Genomic DNA, 22,611 nt, shown 5'->3' with positions numbered 1-22,611 from the left:
CATGTTTACCATCGACTGCACCTATGCAGTTTGGGAAATTGGCCACAGACTGAAAGCCTGCTGCAACCTGCAGCCAAGTCTCCTCGGTTGGGGAAGGCATCACCATGGGCTGCAACTTCTGCCAGATGACGGTACATGTGCACCTCACAATTTTAGAGATGGTGGATCTACCAACCCTAAATTGGAGGTGCAGGGATGTATAGCTCTCTCCTGTGGCCAAAAATCTGCAAAAAAACCCAAAAATGAATATTAGAAATGTCACACAAAAATACAATGTAACATGTCAGCAGTTATGGGCGCTATAATATGCGTCCAGCAACTTTCATGTTTTATCTAAAGCATTCTATAATGCTGCCCATAGCAACTCGGCACTACACAAAGGGTATTAATAAATAAACCGCCAGTCACATCAGATGGGACTTGCAGGTCCGTGTCTAGCCACTCCAATGTTTAGCCAACGCCGCCGCCCTCCTGCTTGCTTCAACGCACTAATCCGGCCTGTTGAGGGCAGAAGTAAGTCCTGCAGTAAGTGAAGACAAGGAAAGGTGAGAGGCCCAGCGCATGCTCATCTGCGCACTTAGCTCTATCCTCATCAGGACAATAAAGTACGTCTGCGCAGAAGAGTTGAATCGCAAGAAGGGAGGCGCAGGACCTGGGCACAGCAAGATGGGATAACATTACACGATAGCACCCCACACACGGGTATGATCTATCTCCACTGACCCAGGGCCTTAATTATAGAATGCTGTAGATAAGGCGTAAAATACAGTGGGCACATCTGCTAGCAAGCAAAAATGGTTACAGTTTACTGGTGTGTTTTAAACATGATATATCCGGTACCGTAAAACACAGTACCTGAGATATCCATGTGTGTGTGCGGCCCATGTGCTGAATCCTTCCCGTACGGATGGCTAGCAGGGATCAAAGCAATATAGTAAGCGCAGTTAGTGGCGGCAGGTGATGAAGACAAATCCCATTCTTCCCAGATGGCGCTGAAATCATGCAGAGCAGGGAAGAATGCTGACAGCTTCTTCATCACCTGCCGCCAGGGAACAGCGCTTCCTGTAGCACTTCTTCACCAGTGCAATGCGTGTCACACAGAGGACATTTAGGTGTGTTCTCCGTGTGCACGTGTGCGGGACACTTTGTTGAACATGCAAATGTAAAAAAAGGGCATGGCCGCGTGTTTTGCCCGCAGTCATATGGCAGACGAAAACGCACTGACATGTGCATAGATGACTGTGTCTAAGTTTGTCAGTGTCTCCGGGACATGTGAAAACTTTCATCTCACATACCGGACACACTGACATGTGAAAGAGCCCTAATGACATTCAACCCAAAAATGAGTTACTTACCGCAAGGTGATGAGCAGCCTTTCCTCAGCAGAGATGGCCTTCCTCATAAAAGTGTCATGCAGTGTGAGATGGGGCGAAACTATTGCCAGAAGTCGGTCAAACGCTGGGATCGGTAGACGGCAGAATGATATGAACATTTCAGGGTATCTGAAAATAAAAAAAGAAAACAAATGCTTAAATAAAATATCATAACATTTGTGGACAAAAATTATTTGTCTTTTCATGTATTTCAACTTACTTCCTCAAATCATTGTAAAGGACATAAAAGTGGCCCTTTTTTGGACGTTCGGCGACAAGCGGGTGCACCCAGAGTCTTTTCCGTTGACATCTTCTCTCCTGCTGCTGCCTCTAAAATAAAAACAAATATATATATTTTTTAGAACAGAACACTGAAAAAAAACAAACAAACAAACAAAAAAAACGTTATAGCTTACCTGCTGTCTATGATTATTCAATATTTGCAGCAGCAACCCCAGCATAAGTATACGGTGTGGCCTGCGGAGCTGTATCTGCGGCATGCTGTGGTTGCTTCCACTCATTATATTTTCACAACATGGAGGATGAAAGAAGAAGGGGTTGGACAAGGAAATGACATTTCTTTGTTTTTTGTTCATGAAGATTGTCATGTTTCAAAAGCTTTATTTATGTCAAAAACGCAGACAATCTGCTTAAAAAAACGCACTGAAAACTGCACTAAAAACCGCACTAAAAACGCACCAAAAACTCACCTGCGTTTTCTGCCAAGAGCTGCGGATTTAGTGCAGAAAAATCCACAGGGAAATCTGCAAAGTGTGCACATAGCCTTAGAGTCCCTCACAACCTCGGTGTTCCGGCTACCAGTAATCTGCGCCAGCCAGGGAGGTAGCTAATTCACTGCTCTGCTCCACTGGTATCACTTTCCTGTGCTTTGGCTCTCCTGCACGATCACTGCAATCTGTTCTGCCTTCGGTATAATCTCTGTCCAGGAGCTGCAGCACTTTCTTGTGGCTGCACGGCCCCTCATATGTTCTTCCTGCCTCAGACTGCTCCAGTCTGCTGTCCGGCACTATCTGACTCACTTTTCTTGCAATCCACAATATATATACAGGGGAGTCACCTAGAAATAGGATCAAAAGCTCCCCCTTGTGGCCTGGAGTGTGAACATGTTGTGTGTATTGTGATTACCTGATAAAAGATATCCTTCATCGCTTCCAAGTGTGACATCACTCTCCCCATGAGGAAAGCAATGCCACTGTAACAACCAGGACCCTGTGGTGTTACACCCCCCCCGTTAAATCCAGTGTTCCCGGACTGGGAAAAGAAGAACAACAATATAAATTAGCAGAAAGACATACAAATTTTTACATGCTGTAAACAGATGAAACAAGTTAATTAATGTAAACTTTGGCTTCCCTTTATGGGAGGATTTGATGCTTGAACGATGCTAAACATATATACATTGTATGCATACTTTCAGAAATAGAACTTATCCTATAAATGGCAACTACCCTTAATGGGTATACTATCTAGATTTCTCTTTACTCAAAGTGCAAAACTGAACATTAGCTTTATTTTCAATTTTTAAACTTTTTGCTATAATATTTAACCCCTTCACCCCGAAGCCTGTTTTCAACTTCCTGACCAGGCCATTTTTTCAATTCTGACCACTGTCACTTTATGAGGTCATAACTCTAAAATGCTGGTGATTCTGAGACTGTTTTCTCGTGACATATTGTACTTTATGATAGTGGTAAAATTTCTTAGATTTGACTTGCGATTATTTGGGGAAAAAATGGAAACTTGGCGAAAATTTTGGAAATTTTGCAATTTTTAAACTTTGTTTTTATGCCCTTAAATTAGAGAGTCACATCATACAAAATAGTTAATAAATAACATTACCCACATGTCTGCTTTACATTACCACAATTTTGGAAAAAAATTTTTTGTTAGGAAGTTATAAGGGTTAAAATTTGACCAGCGATTTCTCATTTTTACAACAAAATTTGCAAAACCATTTTCTTTTAGGGACCACCTCACACTTGAAGTGACTTTGAGGGGTCTATATGACAGAAAATGCCCAAACGTGACACCATTCTAAAAACTGCACCCCTCAAGGTACGCAAAACCCCATTCAAAAAGTTTATTAACCCTTCAGGTGCTTCACAGGAATTTTTGGAATGTTTAAAAAAAATTGAACATTTAACTTTTTTTCACACAATTTTAGCTTCAGATCCAATTTGTTTTATTTTATCAAGGGTAACAGGAGAAATTGAACAACAAAAATCATTGCACCATTTGTCCTGAGTACGCCAATATCCCATATTTTGGGGTAAACCATTGTTTGGGCACATGGCAGAGCTCGGAAGGGAAGGAGCGCCATTTGACTTTTCAATGCAAAATTTGCTGGAATTGAGATCGGACACCATGTCGCGTTTGGAGAGCCCCTGATGTGCCTAAACAGTGGAAGCCCCCTACAAGTGACACCATTTTGGAACGTAGACCCCCTAAGGAACTAATCTAGATGTGTGGTGAGCACTTTGAACCTCCAAGTGCTCACAGAAGTTTATAATTAAGAACCATAAAAAAAATCATATTTTTTTCACAAAAATGATCTTTTCGCCCCAAATGTTTTATTTTCCCAAGGGTAAGAGGACAAATTGGACCCCAAAAGTTGTTCAATTTATCCTGAGTATGCTGATACCCCATATGTGGGGGTGAACCACTGTTTGGGCGCACGGCAGAGCTCGGAAGGGAAGGAGCGCCATTTGGTCTGCAGGCATCACGTTTCATTTGCAGAGCCCCTGATGTACCTAAACAGAAGAACCCCCCCACAAGTGACCCCATATTGGAAACTAGACCACCCAAGGAACTTATCTAGATGTGTTGTGAGAACTTTGAACCTCCATATGTTTCACTACAGTTTATAACACAGAGCCGTGAAAATAAATTTATTTATTTTTTCCACAAAAATTATTTTTTAGCCCCCGGTTTTGTATTTTCCCAAGGGTAACAGGAGAACTTGGACCCCAAAATTTGTTCTCCAGTTTGTCCTGAGTACGCTTATACTCCATATGTGTGGGTATGTGTGTGTTTGGGCACACGGGAGAGCTCGGAAGGGAAGGAGCACTGTTTTAGTTTTTCAACGCAGAATTGGCTGGAATTGAGATCGGATGCCATGTCGCGTTTGGAGAGCCCCTGATGTGCCTAAACAGTGGAAACCCCCCAATTCTAACTGAAACCCTAACCCAAACACACCCCTAACCTTAATCCCAAACATAACCCTAACCACACTCCTAACCCTAATCCCAACCCTTAATCCCAACTGTAAATGTAATCCAAACCCTAAAGGTACCGTCACATTAAGCGACGCTGCAGCGATATAGACAACTATGCCGATCGCTGCAGCGTCGCTGTTTCGTCGTTGTGTGGTCGCTGGAGAGCTGTCACACAGACAGCTCTCCAGCGACCAACGATGCCGAAGTCCCCGGGTACCCAGGGTAAACATCGGGTAACTAAGCGCAGGGCCGCGCTTAGTAACCCGATGTTTACCCTGGTTACCAGTGTAAATGTTAAAAAAACCAAACACTACATACTTACATTCCGGTGTCTGCCGTGTCCCCCGGCGTCCGCTTCCCTGCACTGTGTAAGCGCCAGCCCCAAAGCAGAGCGGTGGCGCTCACAGTCAGTGCGGGAAGCCGCCGGCGGGGGACGTGACAGACATCAGAAGGTGAGTATGTAGTGGTTTTTTTTTACATTTACAATGGTGACCAGGGTAAATATCGGGTTACTAAGCGCGGCCCTGCGCTTAGTAACCCGATGTTTACCCTGGTTACCAGTGAAGACATCGCTGAATCCACGTCACACACACAGATTCAGCGATATCAGCGGGAGATCCAGCGACGAAATAAGGTGCTGGCCTTCTAGCACCGACCAACGACATCACAGCAGGATCCAGATCTCTGCTGCGTGTCAAACACAACGATATCGCTATCCAGGACGCTGCAACATCACGGATCGCTATCGTTATCGTTGTTAAGTTGTTCAGTGTGAAGGTACCTTACTTTAGCCCCAACCCTAACCCTAACTTTAGCCCCAACCCAAACTTTAGCCCCAACCTTAACCCCAACCCTATCTTTAGCCCCAACCCTGACCCTAATGGGAAAAATGGAAATAAATACATTTTTTAAAATTTTATTATTTTTCCCTAACTAAGGGGGTGATGAAGGGGGGTTTGATTTACTTTTATAGTGTTTTTTGGCAGATTTTAATGATTGGCAGCTGTCACACTAAAAGACGATTTTTATTGCAAAATAGTTTTTGCATCACCACATTTTGAGAGCTATAATTTATCCATATTTTGGCCCACAGAGTCATGTGAGGTCTTGTTTTTTGTGGGACGAGTTGACGTTGTTATTGGTACCATTTTCGGGCATATGACATTTTTTGATCGCTTTTTATTCTGATTTTTGTGAGGCAGAATGAACAAAAACCAGCAATTCCTGAATTTCTTTTGGGGGGGGGGGGGGGCGTTTATACCATTCCACGTGTGGTAAAATTGATAAAGCAGCTTTATTCTTCAGGTCAGTACGATTACAGCGATACCTCATTTATATCTGTTTTTATGTTTTGGCGCTTTTTCCCAATAAATACTATTTTATGTAAAAAAATAATTGTTTTTGCATCGTTTTATTCTGAGAGCTATAACTTTTTTATTTTTCTGCTGATGATGCTGTATGGTGGCTTTTTTTCTGCGGGATAAGATGACGTTTTCAGTGGTACCATGTTTATATCCGTCTTTTTAATCGTGTGTTATTCGCCGGTATGATAATAAAGCGTTGTTTTTTACCTCGCTTTTTATTTTTATTTTTTGTGGTGTTCACTGAAGGGGTTATCTAGTAGTGGGATAGTTTTATAGAGCGGGTTGTTACGGACGTGCCGATACCAAATATGTGTACTTTTATTGTTTGGTTTTTTTTATTTACATAAATAAATGGATTTATTGGGGAAAATTTTTTTTTTTTATTTGGGGATTTTTTTAAATTTTTTTTTATACATTCTCTATATTTTTTTTTTACTTTATAACATTGTCCCAGGGTGGGACATCATTATATTAGATCGCTGATCTGACACTTTGCATAGCACTGTGTGAGCAGGCGCCGGCTAGCCATTTCACTTCAGGACCCGGAAGGAGCCCCGCGGCCATCTTAGATTCGGGGACTCCTTCCAGAACACCGGAACAACGCGATCTTCAGGTCTCTGTAAACAAATCAATATTCAAGGCAACATTTGAAACAGTTCTTTTAAAGCTTCTTTGTAAAACCAGTAGAAAGCACCTAAATAGGTGCCAACTATATACAATAAAGTTTGTGAATCATTCACTGTCCATGATTCGAATGTCCTTTAAACAATTTAACTCTTTAGTGCAAAAACCTTGGCCAGGTAAAACGAACTTTCAAACAGTTAACTTATTCACAGTCATATTCAAGCTTATCTATTTTGGCTGCTTTCAAGGCAACACTTGGCACTGATTACTTCCTGGCCTGGGAAGATCATAAGTCAAGGTTACGCCTGGAGACAGGTAGACATCATGTGTCTTGTATTCGTGTACAGTCAGGTCATGTCCTGCAATAGGAGTTTGCATGGCCTGGGTACGCGTGATCACTGGTACTGTAGCCACTGCTGTTTCAGTTGTGGTAATGGTACACACTGTGGTCTTGGTGAAGGCTTTAGGGGTTGGTGTTGAAATTGGAGCAGTAGTGGTGACCACTTTGGCTCTAGGTGGCACTGCTGGTGTCTTAGGTTGGGTACCCTTTAAATTAGAAGCTGCGTCTTTGTTTCCTTACGTTTAAGGCATACCATCACTTGTCACCAAAATGCTGAGTGAAAGTTACAATGTCTCCTGGATATAAGTCCCTGTCCGGGTGTCCTTCTCCGAGGTGAGATTCCACATCTCCCCGGTTGACAAACACCTCAGCATACAAGCCTGGCTCCTTGATGAACCCACAAACTCTTTTTAGCTTAAAGGCCACTACAGTGCCCTGCCTCAGCGGGGGCCTGGTTAGTCTGTTTGTCCTTGCAGGCCTGAGCCTTAGCGCATAGATCTTTCATCAAATGCTTTGCGACCACCCTGGTACGCCTTGTCCTTTTCCTTCCACTTATAGGCGAGCTGCTGCGGATACTCCTCCCAGCTATGGACCTCCATTATTTCTCCTTCTTGCCTTTCTGCCCCAGGGAACCCCATTAGACCTGTCCCAGGGTTCTTCCAGTGATACAGTCTGTTCGGCTTATTATCTCACCTGGCATACTGGTGGGTGGGATCGGGGCTCTCACAAGGCTTTCCATCCCATTGGCTTGGTCCCATTCCCCCAGGATATGAATCCGTCACGATCCATAACATGGTGGTGCAGCTAGCGGGCCCACTAGGAGTTCCTCAACGAATCGGTCTCCTTACCTGCTGCTGTGGTGTCTCTGGTGCCGGTCTCCTCCGCTGTCATCAGGGGCCACCGGATAGGACTCTGCTCCTACAGTTTAACTCCCAGCGCCGCCTTCCATTTGGTCTTGGCGCTCAGCTGCATCCGCAGGAGTTTGTCGCTCAGCTCCTTCACCTTCTCTTTCAGGAACTCTGGGACTTCAGGTGACAGCTCGCCGCGGCTTCCATCCTGGTGGCTGGGGGAGTCCTCACATTCCACCCCACGCTCCGGGTCCGGTCTGCTCGCCATGTCGTCCTTCATGTTTCTTGCTGCGTTCTCATCTGGTTCCTGCTCTTTCCATTGGGGGCGGAGCTTCATCTTCCTCCTGCCATTCAGGATCAGGAGGCGGATCTCATTTGCTGACAGGCATGTCCTCATGGTGCAAAAGTATTTGGAGTGGGCGGCCATTGCTTTCGCTCCCCACAGCTAGTCCCCCCCCATTATGGTGCACCTTTCTTCTCCAGCGCTCCTCGTGGCGCTATAATGGTGGCAGTTTTGGCAGCAATTCACAATTAACAGTCTTTCAGCACAAGTCTCTTAGGCACACATGACCCGATTCTCAGGGTTGGTCCATCCTGTTCGTGATGTTAAAATAAGTAACCCTCCAGGGCCTTGGGGTACCCGTTACCGGGTCCGGTGTTCACAGGGGGATGTCACGGTGGCGACACAGTTCGTGGCCCTGGGCGCCCATGTAAAAGGGAAATTGATTAAAGTTCATATTCGTGATGCCACCTGTGGTATTCTGTCAGTGGGCACCAACGCTGCTTTAAGGGGTCCTCTGGGGTGATGTTAGGGCAGCTAGATGGTATAACTTCCCACAGGTGAAGTATTCCCCAGGGCTCCCGGTGTGTAGATGGAAGATGGTGAATGGTGCAGTAAAGAACGAGGACACATGTTTGCAGTCTCTTTACCTGGTTTACTGAAGACTTCAGGCAGCCACAGTCCAGGGCACCAGATCACAGGACAGGCAGGGTCCCACTGGCTTGGAAGCGAACAGAGTCCCCTTTATCAGGTGGAGTTAAAAGCCTTCCTCATAGCGCGGTGGTGGTGTAGTCCCTTACTGCCTATGACTTCTGATAAGGTCCTCACAGTTCTCTCTGTCCTCCATGAAGGTGGGACATAAACCCATATGGCAGGTGACTCAAATCTTTTTACAGGATCTCTATCATGACCCGGGCTCTATGTGTCACTGTGCCTCCTGGGTATTAGGGCGAACAGGTGATATATAATCCAGCTGTCCTGCCGGTTTCTGCTCTCTTAGAGTCCCTCACAACCTCGGTGTTCCGGCTACTTGTAATCTGCGCCAGCCAGGGAGGTAGCTAATTCACTGCTCTGTTCCACTGGTATCACTCTCCTGTGCTTCTCTCTCCTGCACTCTCACTGCAATCTGTTCTGCTTTCAGTATAATCTCATTTAATCCCGTAGAATGTAAGTCCGCAAGGACAGGGTCCTCTCCCCTCTGCACTAGTCTGTCATTGTAAATTTGTTTACTGTAAACGTTATCTGGAACCCCTTTTCTCATGTATAGCACCATGGAATTAATGGCACTATATAAATAAACAATAATAATAACCTCTGTCCAGGAGCTGCAGCACTTTCTCGTGGCTGCACGGCCCCTCATATGTTCTTCCTGCCTCAGACTGCACCAGCCTGCTGTCCGGCACTATCTGAAAATCATCATGATGACTGTTATTTCTGTGCAGTGCAAGTGCAAGGATTCAATAAGCATAAGAAACGAAAATGGGAGTAACATGGAATCTGCAAGAAGGCCTGTCCCTCACTGTGAAGATGTGCCTGTACCTGTGTTTACCATAAATAACAGTCATCATGATGATTTTTTGGCTCTCTCCACACCATTGGAACACCAAATTTGAAGCTTTTTCTTTGTCATTTGCTCCATTTTCGTAATAATTCGATACATGCTTTGCACACTATGTGTGGTGCCCAAAACTTGTCTTGGTCCCCAAGCATAACCCCAAAATAGGCAAAATACACTTTTTTTACGAAGTCTGTTATGTTTCTTCTATGTTTTGGCAGTGTGTATTCACCACAAATGTAACAGAATGAGTCTGGACCGTTAAGACAACTTCTTCTTGAGGAGTTCATGCTTTTCACTGAAAAACAGACAACAACATAAAGTTAGTGCAAAAATCAAGCTATGAACAAACTTTTAGAACACTAATTAACACAAAACTATATTGAGAACTGCTCAGTTCAAGTACTAATCCAAAGAAATTAATGAGATGATGCGTCGCATTTACCAACAAGTGCTATAAATAAGATACCAAAAATCTCAAAAACTTGAGCCAATCTGGCAAAACTGATGACATATTCAGAATCAGCACCCCAAAAATACCCTAAATTCGATGAAATATCTTTGGCACCAAAAATGCTGTTGACCAGTGTAATGTACAACGTGGGGGACAGAGGAGAGACTGTTGGGGATAAGGGAATACTCTAATTTTACCCCATTATGGCAAAATCAGCGACTGGTGGACTTTGACAAATTTACTGGTTTCAGAGGTTGGGAATCAAGGGGAATTCAGACTTTAGATCAGTTAGTAGGAAATGGAACACTTAAAAGCTTTAACAAACTACAAAAAGAGTTTGCATTGCCTCACAGCCTCTTCTTTCGATACCTACAACTTAGATCTGCATGCCTAACTCAGTTTAGTGCTGTGGCACCGGATATACTAAATATTTACTAGACTCAATAGCAGCGACAAAATACATGACCGGCTTAATTTCAAACATCTATCAGAAACTCTCTCAGTCTCACATGGGAGACCATCCCCTGACCGCTACATTAAAATAGGAAGCAGATGTGATGCGGATTATGGAAGTTTTGAATCCCCAATGGCTGTAGATCTTGCGCGAACATTGTATCAAGCTTACAAACTTATTGCACAACATTGGCCAGATGCTCAACCACCGACAGTTAATGAGTTAATACAGGGGTCAGGAACCTTTTTGGCTAAGAGAGCCGTAAACGCCACATATTTTGAAATATAATTCCGCGAGAGCCGTACAATATGTTTAAAGGGCCATTGACAGATCAATTGCTCCAATGTTCACTTAGTACAGCAAGGAATGCTCCTCCCTGCTGTATAAAGCCACAACTGGACTGAAACAATGGTAATTAGCAGTAAAAAAATTAAATAAATAACTTACATTGTGAGCTTGCGATGCATGACATCAGTCCAGCAGTCTGGCTTCTTCTTTTTCCTGCGCATGACTGGAAGCTGGCATTCTTCCCACCTGATGTTGAGAGAATGCCAGCTTTGAGGCATTCGCAGAAGAAGCTGGAATGTTGGACATGTCACACAACGCATTGTCAGTTATGTCAATTATCTATTTTATTATTTTACAGCGAATTATTGTTTAGGTCCAGCGGTGGCTTAGTGCAGCAGAGAGGAACACTCCTTTGTGTACTAAGTGACCGCTGGAGCAATTGTATCTGTCAGTGGCCCTTTTAAAAGTGTTGGTCTTACAGAAAATGAACAAAAAAAGAGAGGCTCAGACCCATAGGGAACTAAAGCATTTACTACTTAAAGTGGTACATATGCGCTGATTTTATCTGCTATCCATAGAAGTCTATGGAGACTTGCGGATTCTGCATCCATGCCACAGTTGCAGAATCTGCTGCGATTCAACCTATTGCAGTGTCCTATATTTGGCGGAAGTCCCATAGACTTCTACGGGGCTGCAGATTGCATTCCCGTAAATATAAATAAGCATCAGCATAATGCAGTGAAATCTGCATAGAGAAAATTTTGATTACGGCAGATATTATCTGCCGCTGATTCAGCGACAGATAAAATCTGTTCTACAGTGTGAACATAGCCATTTCCCCAAATAAAACCTCTCCCTCAGGACTCCCCTGGAATTAAAGGACTTCTGCCACCTATATTTCATGCTTGGGGGCTTTTAAATCATCTCTTGGGGGTATAAGAAACTGATTTAAAGCCCCCCAAGAGTGAACTAGCAGCGATCGGTACCTGCCGAATATGTAGTTATATTCGTTGTGCTCTGCAGCTCCGACTACCGGGTTGATCCCTGCATCTTACGTCACGCTGCTCCCTCTCTCAGAGGTAAATGGAATCTGCTGGCAGCGTATGCGCACCAGTGGCAGCACGACGTAAGATGCACGGTTCAACGCGGAAGTAAGAGCTGCGGAGCACAACGAATATAAATGGAGGGGGTTATGAAGCTCATGTCTCCTCGGTTCAGCAAGCGCCGAGGAGGCAGAGCCGGCGGCGCATGCGTGCTAGAGTGAAAGTATATGCAGCGATCCCACACAGATCATCGGGTGGAATCGCTGCATTATGGGAGAAGGTAAAAACAGCTAGCGCCCCAATAACATATAGCACGGGCGCCGTTCCTGAGCGCTTTATTACAGCTCTGGGAGACCTCCAGAACTGTAAAGAAGCGCTCAGAACAGATTTTTGCCCTGATAGTGGTCCTTTAAATCAGTTTCTTATGCCCACAAGAGATTAATTTAAAGCCCCCAAGAGTGTAATATGGGTGGCAGATGTTTTTTAAGGCCATATTTTTTTTTGGGGGGGGGGGCTATATAATGGATTATGTGGGATTATTTTCAGGGGTGAAGTGGGAAGGGGGGGTTGGTGGGACACACTGTATTACACAGCCCCTTTATTGATGCAGCTCACTGCTGCTGACCATGAGGCTGTGTAACAATTTCCATGTTATAATGTTCACCTTCAAAGCAGCAGCACAGCCAGGGGTTTCTGGAGTGTCCAAGGGAGACACAAGGGAGGAGGCAGATGCCGCTTCACTAGGGGACGCAGGTGCGTGCTTGCAGACGGCGCGGCTATGCAGGGAGTTATGGGAAATGTAGTCCATGCTCCCTGCCGCTCACCACTGCCGCCAATGCTTATCAGGCCATCAAAGAACGACCAATATCAGCGTGCACCGCGGCCTGATGGAGCGCGGTGCATGCATCCTTCCCATAGACAGGTAGGAGCCCTGTCTGCGAGCCAGATACGGCCATCAAAAGAGCCATATCTGGCTCGCGAGCCATAGGTTTCCGACCCCTGAGTTAATAAATAAGCAAAACAATATTATTTGGTTGGAAATTTGACAACATCTGGGGAACCTGGTTGAATGTTCCATGTCTACCATCTGGAGTACTCCAGAGAAATAACATATGGCAATTTCTGGCTTCATGAACACTTGTAGTATCATCAATCCAGGTTAAATGAGATAAGTAGGGCGAGTACACATGCAAACTATTTATGATAACTGAATGGCAGATATTCTAATGTATACACACACCACAAAAAAATAATATGAATACAGATTTCTCTGGAGTATTATCGGGGAGGGATGGTTGTATTAGTTTGAATGAAAAAATATAAATAAATCGAATCCTTGGAAGATGACAACTTTATTATATTTTATGTAGAACAATAACATATAAGGATACCATGTAACATTGAAAATATTTGTCCTACTGATGTCTCTTTGTAAAAACTATTGTGTAATTTTCTTAATAAAAATTATCTAATAAAAAAGTGTGTATTATAGACCATGAAATATAGTAATTTCTAAAGTAATTTCCCTTTCTCATTCAATAACAAGTCTGTCTTTTATATGTTTTTGTACAATTTGTCAATAATGTATATAGTTTGAGTTATTTTTGATGGTCAACAAAATACTATTTTCCAGTAATTCATTTTTCACACTCTAGGTATGATAATGTAATTTCCTCTATGTGGGATTTTGACTTCTCATTCCTCATGTTTGGTCCTGTTAAAATATAAACACTTCTATAAACCTCCCATGCTGGCGCGGTTCCAGCAGTGTCAGCACTTGCATTTCGGGGGCTCAGGTTTTTATGTCATATGAGCCCTGCTTCCAATTAGCGCTGGCTTCACTGTTCTCACCTTCAAACGAATCGAACAATAAGGGGAAGTCAAAGAGAAGTCACAGCACTGGCTTCCAGGGTTGAGCGACTTTTACTTTTTTAGGATCGAGTTGGGTTTCACGAAACCCGACTTTCTCAAAAGTCGAGTCGATTGAAATCGGCCGATTATCGCGAAAAGTCAGGGATCGACCGAAACCCGATATAAGTCAATGGGAAATCAAAGTCTCTCTCTCTCTCTCCCCTCCGTGCAAAGCATTGGTTGTGTTGGACTGTGGAAATCGCTACATCCCAAATGGTAATATGGCAGTTATACCCCCTGTGACGCCGCAGAAAGCAAGCCGGAACCTATGTCATCACGTTGCCCACACTCCTTCATTGGCTGAAAAAATGGCGGGGAAAGCGTCATACGAAACGCGACTTTGGCGCGAAGATCGCGGACCGCATGGCCGAACCCACAGTGGGATCGGGTCGGGTTTCATGAAACTCGACTTTGCTGAAAGTCGGCGATTTTTGAAAATGTCCGATCCGTTTCGCTCAACCCTACTGGCTTCATGTTCAATACATCGAGGGCGGGGACAGTGAAGCTGGGGCTGATTGGGCACAGGGCTTGTGTGATGCAACAACCTCATGAGCCCCAGGAATGTGAGTGACGATACCACTGGAACAGCACCGGTAAGGAAGGTGAATATGATTTTTTTTTTTAATTTTAACAAGGCAAAACATGATGACAACTCCTTTAAGAAAATACAATTTCCGTTTAAAACATATCCCACATTAAGAACAGGAAAAAGGCTTCTCCCCTGTGTGGGTTCTCTGGTGGTAATCAAGAGCCGATTTCTGGATAAAACATTTCCCACATTCTGAACAGGAAAAAGGCTTCTCCCCTGTGTGAATTCTCTGGTGCTTAAGCAAATCTGATTTCTGGATAAAACATTTCCCACATTCTGAACAGGAAAAAGGCTTCTCCCCTGTGTGGGTTCTCTGGTGGTAATCAAGAGCCGATTTCTGGATAAAACATTTCCCACATTCTGAACAGGAAAAAGGCTTCTCCCCTGTGTGAATTCTCTGGTGCTTAAGCAAATCTGATTTCTGGCTAAAACAATTCCCACATTCTGAACATGAAAAAGGCTTCTCCCCTGTGTGAATTCTCTGGTGCTTAAGCAGATCTGATTTCTGGATAAAACATTTCCCACATTCTGAACATGAAAAAGGCTTCTCCCCTGTGTGAATTCTCTGGTGGTAAAGCAAATCTGATTTCTGGCTAAAACATTTCCCACAATCTGAACAAGAAAAAGGCTTCTCACCTGTGTGGGTTCTCTGGTGCTGATCAAGATGCACTTTCAGGTTAAAACACTTCCCACATTCTGAACAGGAAAAAGGCTTCTCACCTGTGTGGGTTCTCTGGTGCTTATCAAGATGCACTTTCTGGCTAAAACATTTCCCACATTCTGAACATGAAAAAGGCTTCTCCCCTGTGTGAATTCTCTGGTGCTTAAGCAAATATGATTTATCGTTAAAACATTTCCCACATTCTGAACAAGAAAAAGGCTTCTCCCCTGTGTGAATTCTCTGGTGGTAATCAAGAACTGATTTTCTGTTAAAACATTTCCCACAATCTGAACAAGAAAAAGGCTTCTCCCCTGTGTGACTTCTCTGGTGCGTACGCAAATCTGATTTATGGTTAAAACATTTCCCACAATCTGAACAAGAAAAAGGTTTCTCCCCTGTGTGAATTCTCTGGTGTTGAAGCAGAGCTGATTTCTGGCTAAAACATTTCCCACATTCTGAACAGGAAAAAGGCTTCTCCCCTGTGTGAATTCTCTGGTGCCTAAGCAAATGTGATTTCTGGCAAAAACATTTCCCACATTGTGAACATGAAAAAGGCTTCTCCCCTGTGTGAATTCTCTGGTGCTTAAGCAAATTTGATTTATGGTTAAAACCTTTCCCACATTTTGAACAAGAACATCTGTTCTCTGCTGTGTGAATTGTTTGATGTTTAAGAAAATGCTTTTCAAGCGGAAAGCTATTTCCATATTCGGAAGGTGAAAACGGCTTCTTTGATTTAGGAGCAGTTCGTTTTTTAATGCTTATTTTGTGACTTTGATTTTCCTTAGTAGTTGGTAAGGAATCAGAAGACAGGACCCATTTCAAAGGATCAGATGGCAGATCTTTGCTGTGAAGGCATGATGGTATATCTGGCGTAATGACATTCACTTCAATTGTATCCCGTGTGATCTCAAGATCCTCTGATTTAAAAATTGAAGATGAAAGCTGCCCCTCTGATCTCCTGGTACAGTAATCTGCTAAGAATAAAACCAATTATTTTTCCACGAAATATCAACAATTTAATATTTTTTGAACATTTCAACTTAAACGGTCATTAAAAATGGCAACTTATGTAATATATTTGAATTATTCACCAACAAAATGACAGTTCACAGCCTAATAGAAAACATCATAGGATGAACCAGTGGAGCGTGGGGTTCAACAGTCAGTTTGTTCATGCTGCCTCCCAAATATGGAATAAAAAGCCACCAAACAATGTTATGTAGACAAAATAATACCAATGAAAAGTTCTACTCATCTTACAAAAAACAAGTCCCCTCTCAGGTCCATCATCTGTCAATGGAAAAACAGAGGTTTCTACATTATTAGTGGCTTGAAAAGCAACATCACTTCCATAAACCAATCTAGCAAAATCCACTCTTCCAAAGTTAAATCTCCCCCTCGCTTAATAGCCTTGCAGTGTGCTCAAACCACATTTAGCATCCATGTATTTGGCATTACTATAGCGAGAAGAACCCACTTAATTTATGGTGCGTGTGTCTTCTGGAGCACAATCTGGGCACTATGTGTTGGGTAATAAAACGGTAAATTTTCCATTTTTACTCTCCAACATCCACTGTGCGCTAATTAACGGAAAGTGGCTGTGGAGTCAAAATTGTCACTACTCCTAAAGATTAATTCACAGAGGGTTATACTGTCCAAAATGGAGTCACTTTATAGGGATTTCTACTGCTCTGGTTTTCTGAGATTTTGTCATATTAGGGCTTTTACAAATGCTGTGTCCCAGCTTCTCTGGGATCTGCTCTTATGCCGTCTGCTTTTTTACTATATTCACTAAATACTAAAACTGACCTGCCAGAATGATTCTACAGATTACCACAAATTCATAGACACCAAACATGTCTACGTTCTTTTTTATCCAAGTGGTAAAAAAAAAAATCCAAACTTTGTTAAAAAATAAATAAATAAATAGCACCATTTTCCGATACCCGTAGCTTCTCCATTTTTCGTGATCTTGGGTTGGGTGAGGGCTGATTTTTTGCGCACTGAGCTGACATTTTTAATTATACCATTTTGGTGCATATATGATGTTTTGATCGTCAGTTATTGCATTTTAATGCAATGTCATGGAGACCAAAAAAAAGAAAAAAAAGAAAGTAATTCTGGCACTGACTTTTTGTCGCTACGCCATTTAGCAATCAGGTTAATTCTTTTTTAATATTGATATATTGGGTGATTCTGAACCTGGCGATATCAAATAGGTTTATGTTTGATTTTTTTATTGTTTTAAATAGGGCAAAAGGGGCGATTTGAACTTTTATATTTTTTTTTATATTTTTAAAAACATTTTTTTTCTACTTTTGGCATGCTTTAATAGTCTCCATGGACACTTCTATTTTGGACTAGAAGCTGCCATAACCCGATCGGCTCAGCTACATACAAGCGATGATCAGATCACCTGGATGTAGCAGGATTACTCACTTGTATGTGCTCCCACCACGTGCAAGCCAGCAGTGACAACCATAGAGGTCTCCAGGAGACCACTGGTTGTTATGCCAACCCATCGCTGACCCGATGTCAGAAACTGGTTAAGGACTACCACGGAGTTACAGACTCAGATAACTGAGGCAGGGTGATCCCACCACAATCAAAATATCATACAGATGAACAGGTAAAAAAATAGACAGTTTTTTTATTCTATGATACATCCCCAACAACAACGTATGTATGAGGGGAGAGCTCAAACACTAAACCAGAGCACCCATTTATGGTGAACCACTGGAGAAATTATGAGAGTCCTGTCTAGAAGAGTAGAGAAAGTATTAGTGCCCCCCATTTCAGGAGAGATTGTACATTAATCAGAATTATTGAGGATTGAAAGCCTAATGCACCGCATATACTCGAGTATAAGCCGACCCGATTATAAGCCGACCCCCCTTAATTTTGCCACAAAAAAACTGGGAAAGCTTAATGACTCGAGTATAAGCCTAGGGTGGGAAATGCAGCAGCTACCGGTAAATGTCAAAAGTAAAAATAGATACCAATAAAAGTAAAATTAATTGAGACATCAGTAGGTTAAGTGTTTTTGAATATCCTTATTGAATCAGGAGCCCCATAAAGTTTATGATGGCCCCATAAGATGCTCCATATTAAAAATATGCCCCATACAATCCTGCATAAAGGTTAATAATGGCCCCATAAGATGCTCCATACAGACACTTGCCACATATAATGCTGCACAAACCTTGATTATGGCCCCATAAGATGCTCCATAAAGATATTTGCCCCATATAATGCTGCACAAACGTTAATTATGGCCTCATAAGATACTCCATATAGACACCACTTGCCCCATACAGTACTGCACAAACGTTATGGCCCCATAAGATGATCCATACAGACACTTGCCCCATATAGTGCTGCACAAACGTTGATTATGGCCCCATACAGACACTTGCCCCATATATTGGTGAACAAACGTTGATTATGGCCCCATACAGACACTTGCCCCATATAGTGCTGCACAAACGTTATGGCCCCATAAGATGCTCCATACAGACACTTGCCCCATTTGCTGTTGCTGCGATTTAAAAAACAAACCAAAAAAAAAACACAACATACCTCTCCGTCGCTCAGGCCCCCGGCACTTTCAATTTTCACCTGACTTCGATCCGGCGCCGCTCCATCTTAAGCGTCTTCTGCATTGACATTCAGGCAGAGGGCGCGCACTAACCATGTCATCGCGCCCTATTACCTGAGCGTCACTGCAGAAGACGCTGAAGACGGAGCGGCGCCCGGAACGGGGAGGTGAATATCGCGCAACGCTGCGCTCCCCGTTATACTCACCTGCTCCTGGCGCTGTGAAGTCCCTGTTTCCCCGGCGCCGCAGCTTCTTCCTGTACTGAACGGTCACCGTTACCGCTCATTACAGTAATGAATATGCGGCTCCACCCCTATGGGAGGTAGAGCAGCATATTCATTACTGTAATGAGCGGTACCATGTGACCGCTCAGTATAGGAAGAAGCTGGGGCGCCAGAGAGACAGGGACCTGCAGGGACCGCACCAGGAGCAGGTGAGTATAAATAGACGCCACCGCTCCCCCTCCCTGCCAACCCCTGGGTATGACTCGAGTATAAGCCGAGAGGGGGACTTTCAGCCCCCAAAAATGGGCTGAAAATCTCGGCTTATTTTCAAGTATATACGGTAATTTATGATGTGGAGTGAATCCATGAAACCAGGGCTCGAGCCATGCCAACACATCTCCTGCAGGGGTGAATAAATGTACAGTACAGACCCAAAGTTTTGACACACCTTCTCATTTAAAGATTTTTCTGTATTTTCATGACTATGAAAATTGTACATTCACACTGAAGGCATCAAAACTATAAATAAACACATGTGGAATTATATACTTAACAAAAAAGTGTGAAACTACTGAAAATATGTCTTATATTCTAGGTTAGTAGCCACCTTTTGCTGTGATGACTGCTTTGCACACTCTTGGCATTCTCTTGATGAGCTTCAAGAGGTAGTCACCGGGAATGGTCTTCCAACAATCTTGAAGGAGTTCCCAGAGATGCTTAGCACTTGTTGGCCCTTTTGCCTTCACTCTGCGATCCAGCTCACCCCGAACCATCAATTGGGTTCAGGTCTGGTGACTGTGGAGGCCAGGTTATTTGGCGTAGCACCCCATCACTCTCCTGCTTGGTCAATTAGCCCTTACACAGCCTGGAGGTGTGTTTGGGGTCATTGTCCTGTTGAAAAATAAACGATGGTCCAACTAAACGTAAACTGGATGGAATAGCATGCCGCTGCAAGATGCTGTGGTAGCCATGCTGGATCAGTATGCCTTCAATTTTGAATAAATCCCCAATAGTGTCACCAGCAAAGCACTCCCATACCATCACACCCCCTCCTCCATGCTTCACGGTGGGAACCAGGCATGTAGAGTCCATCCGTTCACCTTTTCTGCGTCGCACAAAGACACGGTGGATGGAACCAAAGATCTCAAATTTGGACTCATCAGACCAAAGCACAGATTTCCACTGGTCTAATGTCCATTCCTTGTGTTCTTTAGCCCAAACAAGTCTCTTCTGCTTGTTGCCTGTCCTTAGCAGTGGTATCCTAGCAGCTATTTTACCATGAAGGCCTGCTGCACAAAGTCTCCTCTTAACAGTTGTTGTAGAGATGTGTCTGCTGCTGGAACTCTGTGTGGCATTGACCTGGTCTCTAATCTGAGCTGCTGTTAACCTGTGATTTCTGAGGCTGGTGACTTGGATAAACTTATCCTCAGAAGCAGAGGTGACTCTTGGTCTTCCTTTCCTGGGGCAGTCCTTATGTGAGCCAGTTTCCTTGTAGCGCTTGATGGTTTTTCCCACTGCACTTGGGGACACTTTCAAAGTTTTCCCAATTTTTCTGACTAACTGACCTTCATTTCTTAAAGTAATGATGGCCACTCGTTTTTCTTTACTTAGCTGCTTTTTTCTTGCCATAATACAAATTCGAACAGTCTATTCAGTAGGACTGTCAGCTGTGTATCCACCAGACTTCTGCACAACACAACTGATGGTCCCAACCAAGGCAAGAAATCCCACTTATTAAACCTGACAGGGCACACCTGTGAAGTGAAAACCATTTCCGGTGACTACCTCTTGAAGCTCATCAAGAGAATGCCAAGAGTGTGCAAAGCAGTCATCAAAGCAAAAGGTGGCTACTTTGAATAACCTAGAATATAAGACATAACAAAAAAGTGTGAAACAACTGAAATTAAGTATATAATGCCACGTGTTAATTCATAGTTTTAATGCCTTTAGTGTGAATGTACAAATTTCATAGTCATGAAAATACAGAAAAATCTTTAAATGAGAAGGTGTGTCCAAACTTCTAGTCTGTACTGTATATTACAGCCATCAGCGCCACACAGCTTAGAGATATATCATGGCACAGGTGTAATGTTTTTTATGTAGTTTATCACAATTCTCCTTGAAGTTATTTGGTTTTAAAAGAAAAGCCGGATTACTTACCGGTAATGCCCTTTTAATGAACCATGAAAGCACCCACTTGAGAGAGGGACCCGCCCATAGGAACAGGAAACCTACAGAGATAAAAAGGGTCCCCCTCTCCTCCTCAATTGTTTTTCAGAGTACGAGAGGAACCGCCGTTGTTAAATTAATATATATCCGTAAACTTTTGTACGTTTTATCTTATTTATATTCACCCATGAACAAAATATACCGTATATGCAACCATACATAACAACTAGGGTGGGAAGTGACAGGGTGCTGTCGAGGCTCATCAAAAGGGCATTACCTGTAAGTAATCCGGCTTTTTACCCTTCGCCACGGCAGCACCCACTTGAGAGATTTACAGAGAACCTTCACCTGGGTGGGATCACCGTGCTGAGGACAGCTCTCCCGAATGCCAAGTCAGATGTAGAAGATAGATCAAGTCTATAATGCTTATAAAAGGTCAAGGGTGACGACCAGGTTGCGGCCTTATATATGAGCTCGATGGAGATGTCATCCTCTGCCCACGAGGATGATACAGCCTGAGCCGAATGTGCTTTCACTCCTTCTGAAGGATTTTTGCTTTTTGATAAGTAGGTCAGACAGATGGCATCTCTGATCCAGCAGGACAAGGTAGCCTTCGTAACCCTGTGGCCTTTTCTGTGACCCTGAAAACATACAAACAGAGCCCTACTCTGTCTGCAGGACTGGGTTCTCTCTTTGTAATTTAAGACTGCTCTTTTCACATCCAACATATGTAGCTTCTCTTCCTCTGGATTTGATGGATTGTCATAAAAGGAAGGCAACACGATCTCTTGAGATCTATGGTAATAGGATGCTATTTTGGGAAGATATGATGGATCAGGCTTGAGAACCACCCTGTCCTGGTATATCATTAAGAAAGAAGGGTCTATGGAGAGAGCTTGGATGTCCCCTAATCTTCTGGCCGAGATCAAGGCTATCAATAAGGCTACCTTAGATGTGAGATTTTTTTAGAGGAATAGAATGTAAAGGCTCAAAAGGGGGTTCACTTAAAGCATCAAGAACTAGATTCAAGTCCCAGGGAGGTAAACGTGGGATATGTACTAGGGTACATCTTTTGCATGCTCTAATGAATCTTGCTATCCACCTGTCCCCCGCTATGTTAGCACTATAGAGGGCTCCTAAAGCGGACACCTGAACCCTTAACGTATTGACTGACAAACCCAATGCATGGCCTTTTTGTAGGAACTCTAGGATGGCTTTAATAGGAACCTTGCTAGAGAAGGGTTTTGTATAGAAAGTCAGGAACTTTTTCCATACTCTACTGTATATTAAAGTTGTAGATTTCTTCCTGCTTAACATTAACCCCTTTCTGTCATTAGACGTACTATTCCGTCCATGTGGGGTGGGCCCTACTTCCCAAGGACGGAATAGTACGTCCAGCACGATTGGCCGCGCTCACGGGGGGAGCGCGGCCGAGTGTCAGCTGACTATCACAGCTGACATCCGGCACTATGTGCCAGGAGCGGTCACGGACCGCTCCCGGCACATTAACCCCCGGCACACCGCGATCAAACATGAGTGTACCGGCGGTATAGGGAAGCATCGCGCAGGGAGGGGGCTCCCTGCGTGCTTCCCTGAGACC

General features: G+C 43.5%; 1 protein-coding gene across 4 annotated transcripts in view; it reads right to left on the bottom strand.

Annotated features, from left to right (window-relative positions):
- Positions 1-13,053: 13,053 nt before the first annotated feature.
- The window catches only part of LOC143766552 (uncharacterized), a 74,921-nt gene continuing 65,363 nt past the window's right edge, over positions 13,054-22,611 (bottom strand). For all 4 annotated transcript variants that reach the window (XM_077254324.1, XM_077254325.1, XM_077254328.1 and 1 more), the window contains exon 7: positions 13,054-15,991. In XM_077254324.1, the coding sequence (XP_077110439.1) occupies positions 14,466-15,991 (1,526 nt within the window). In that variant the 3' untranslated portion in view covers positions 13,054-14,465. The remainder of the gene's footprint in view (positions 15,992-22,611) is intronic.

The sequence above is a fragment of the Ranitomeya variabilis genome, chromosome 4 (assembly GCF_051348905.1).
Source record: "Ranitomeya variabilis isolate aRanVar5 chromosome 4, aRanVar5.hap1, whole genome shotgun sequence".
NCBI lineage: Eukaryota > Metazoa > Chordata > Amphibia > Anura > Dendrobatidae > Ranitomeya > Ranitomeya variabilis.
This window is presented reverse-complemented; position numbering and strand designations above follow the sequence as displayed.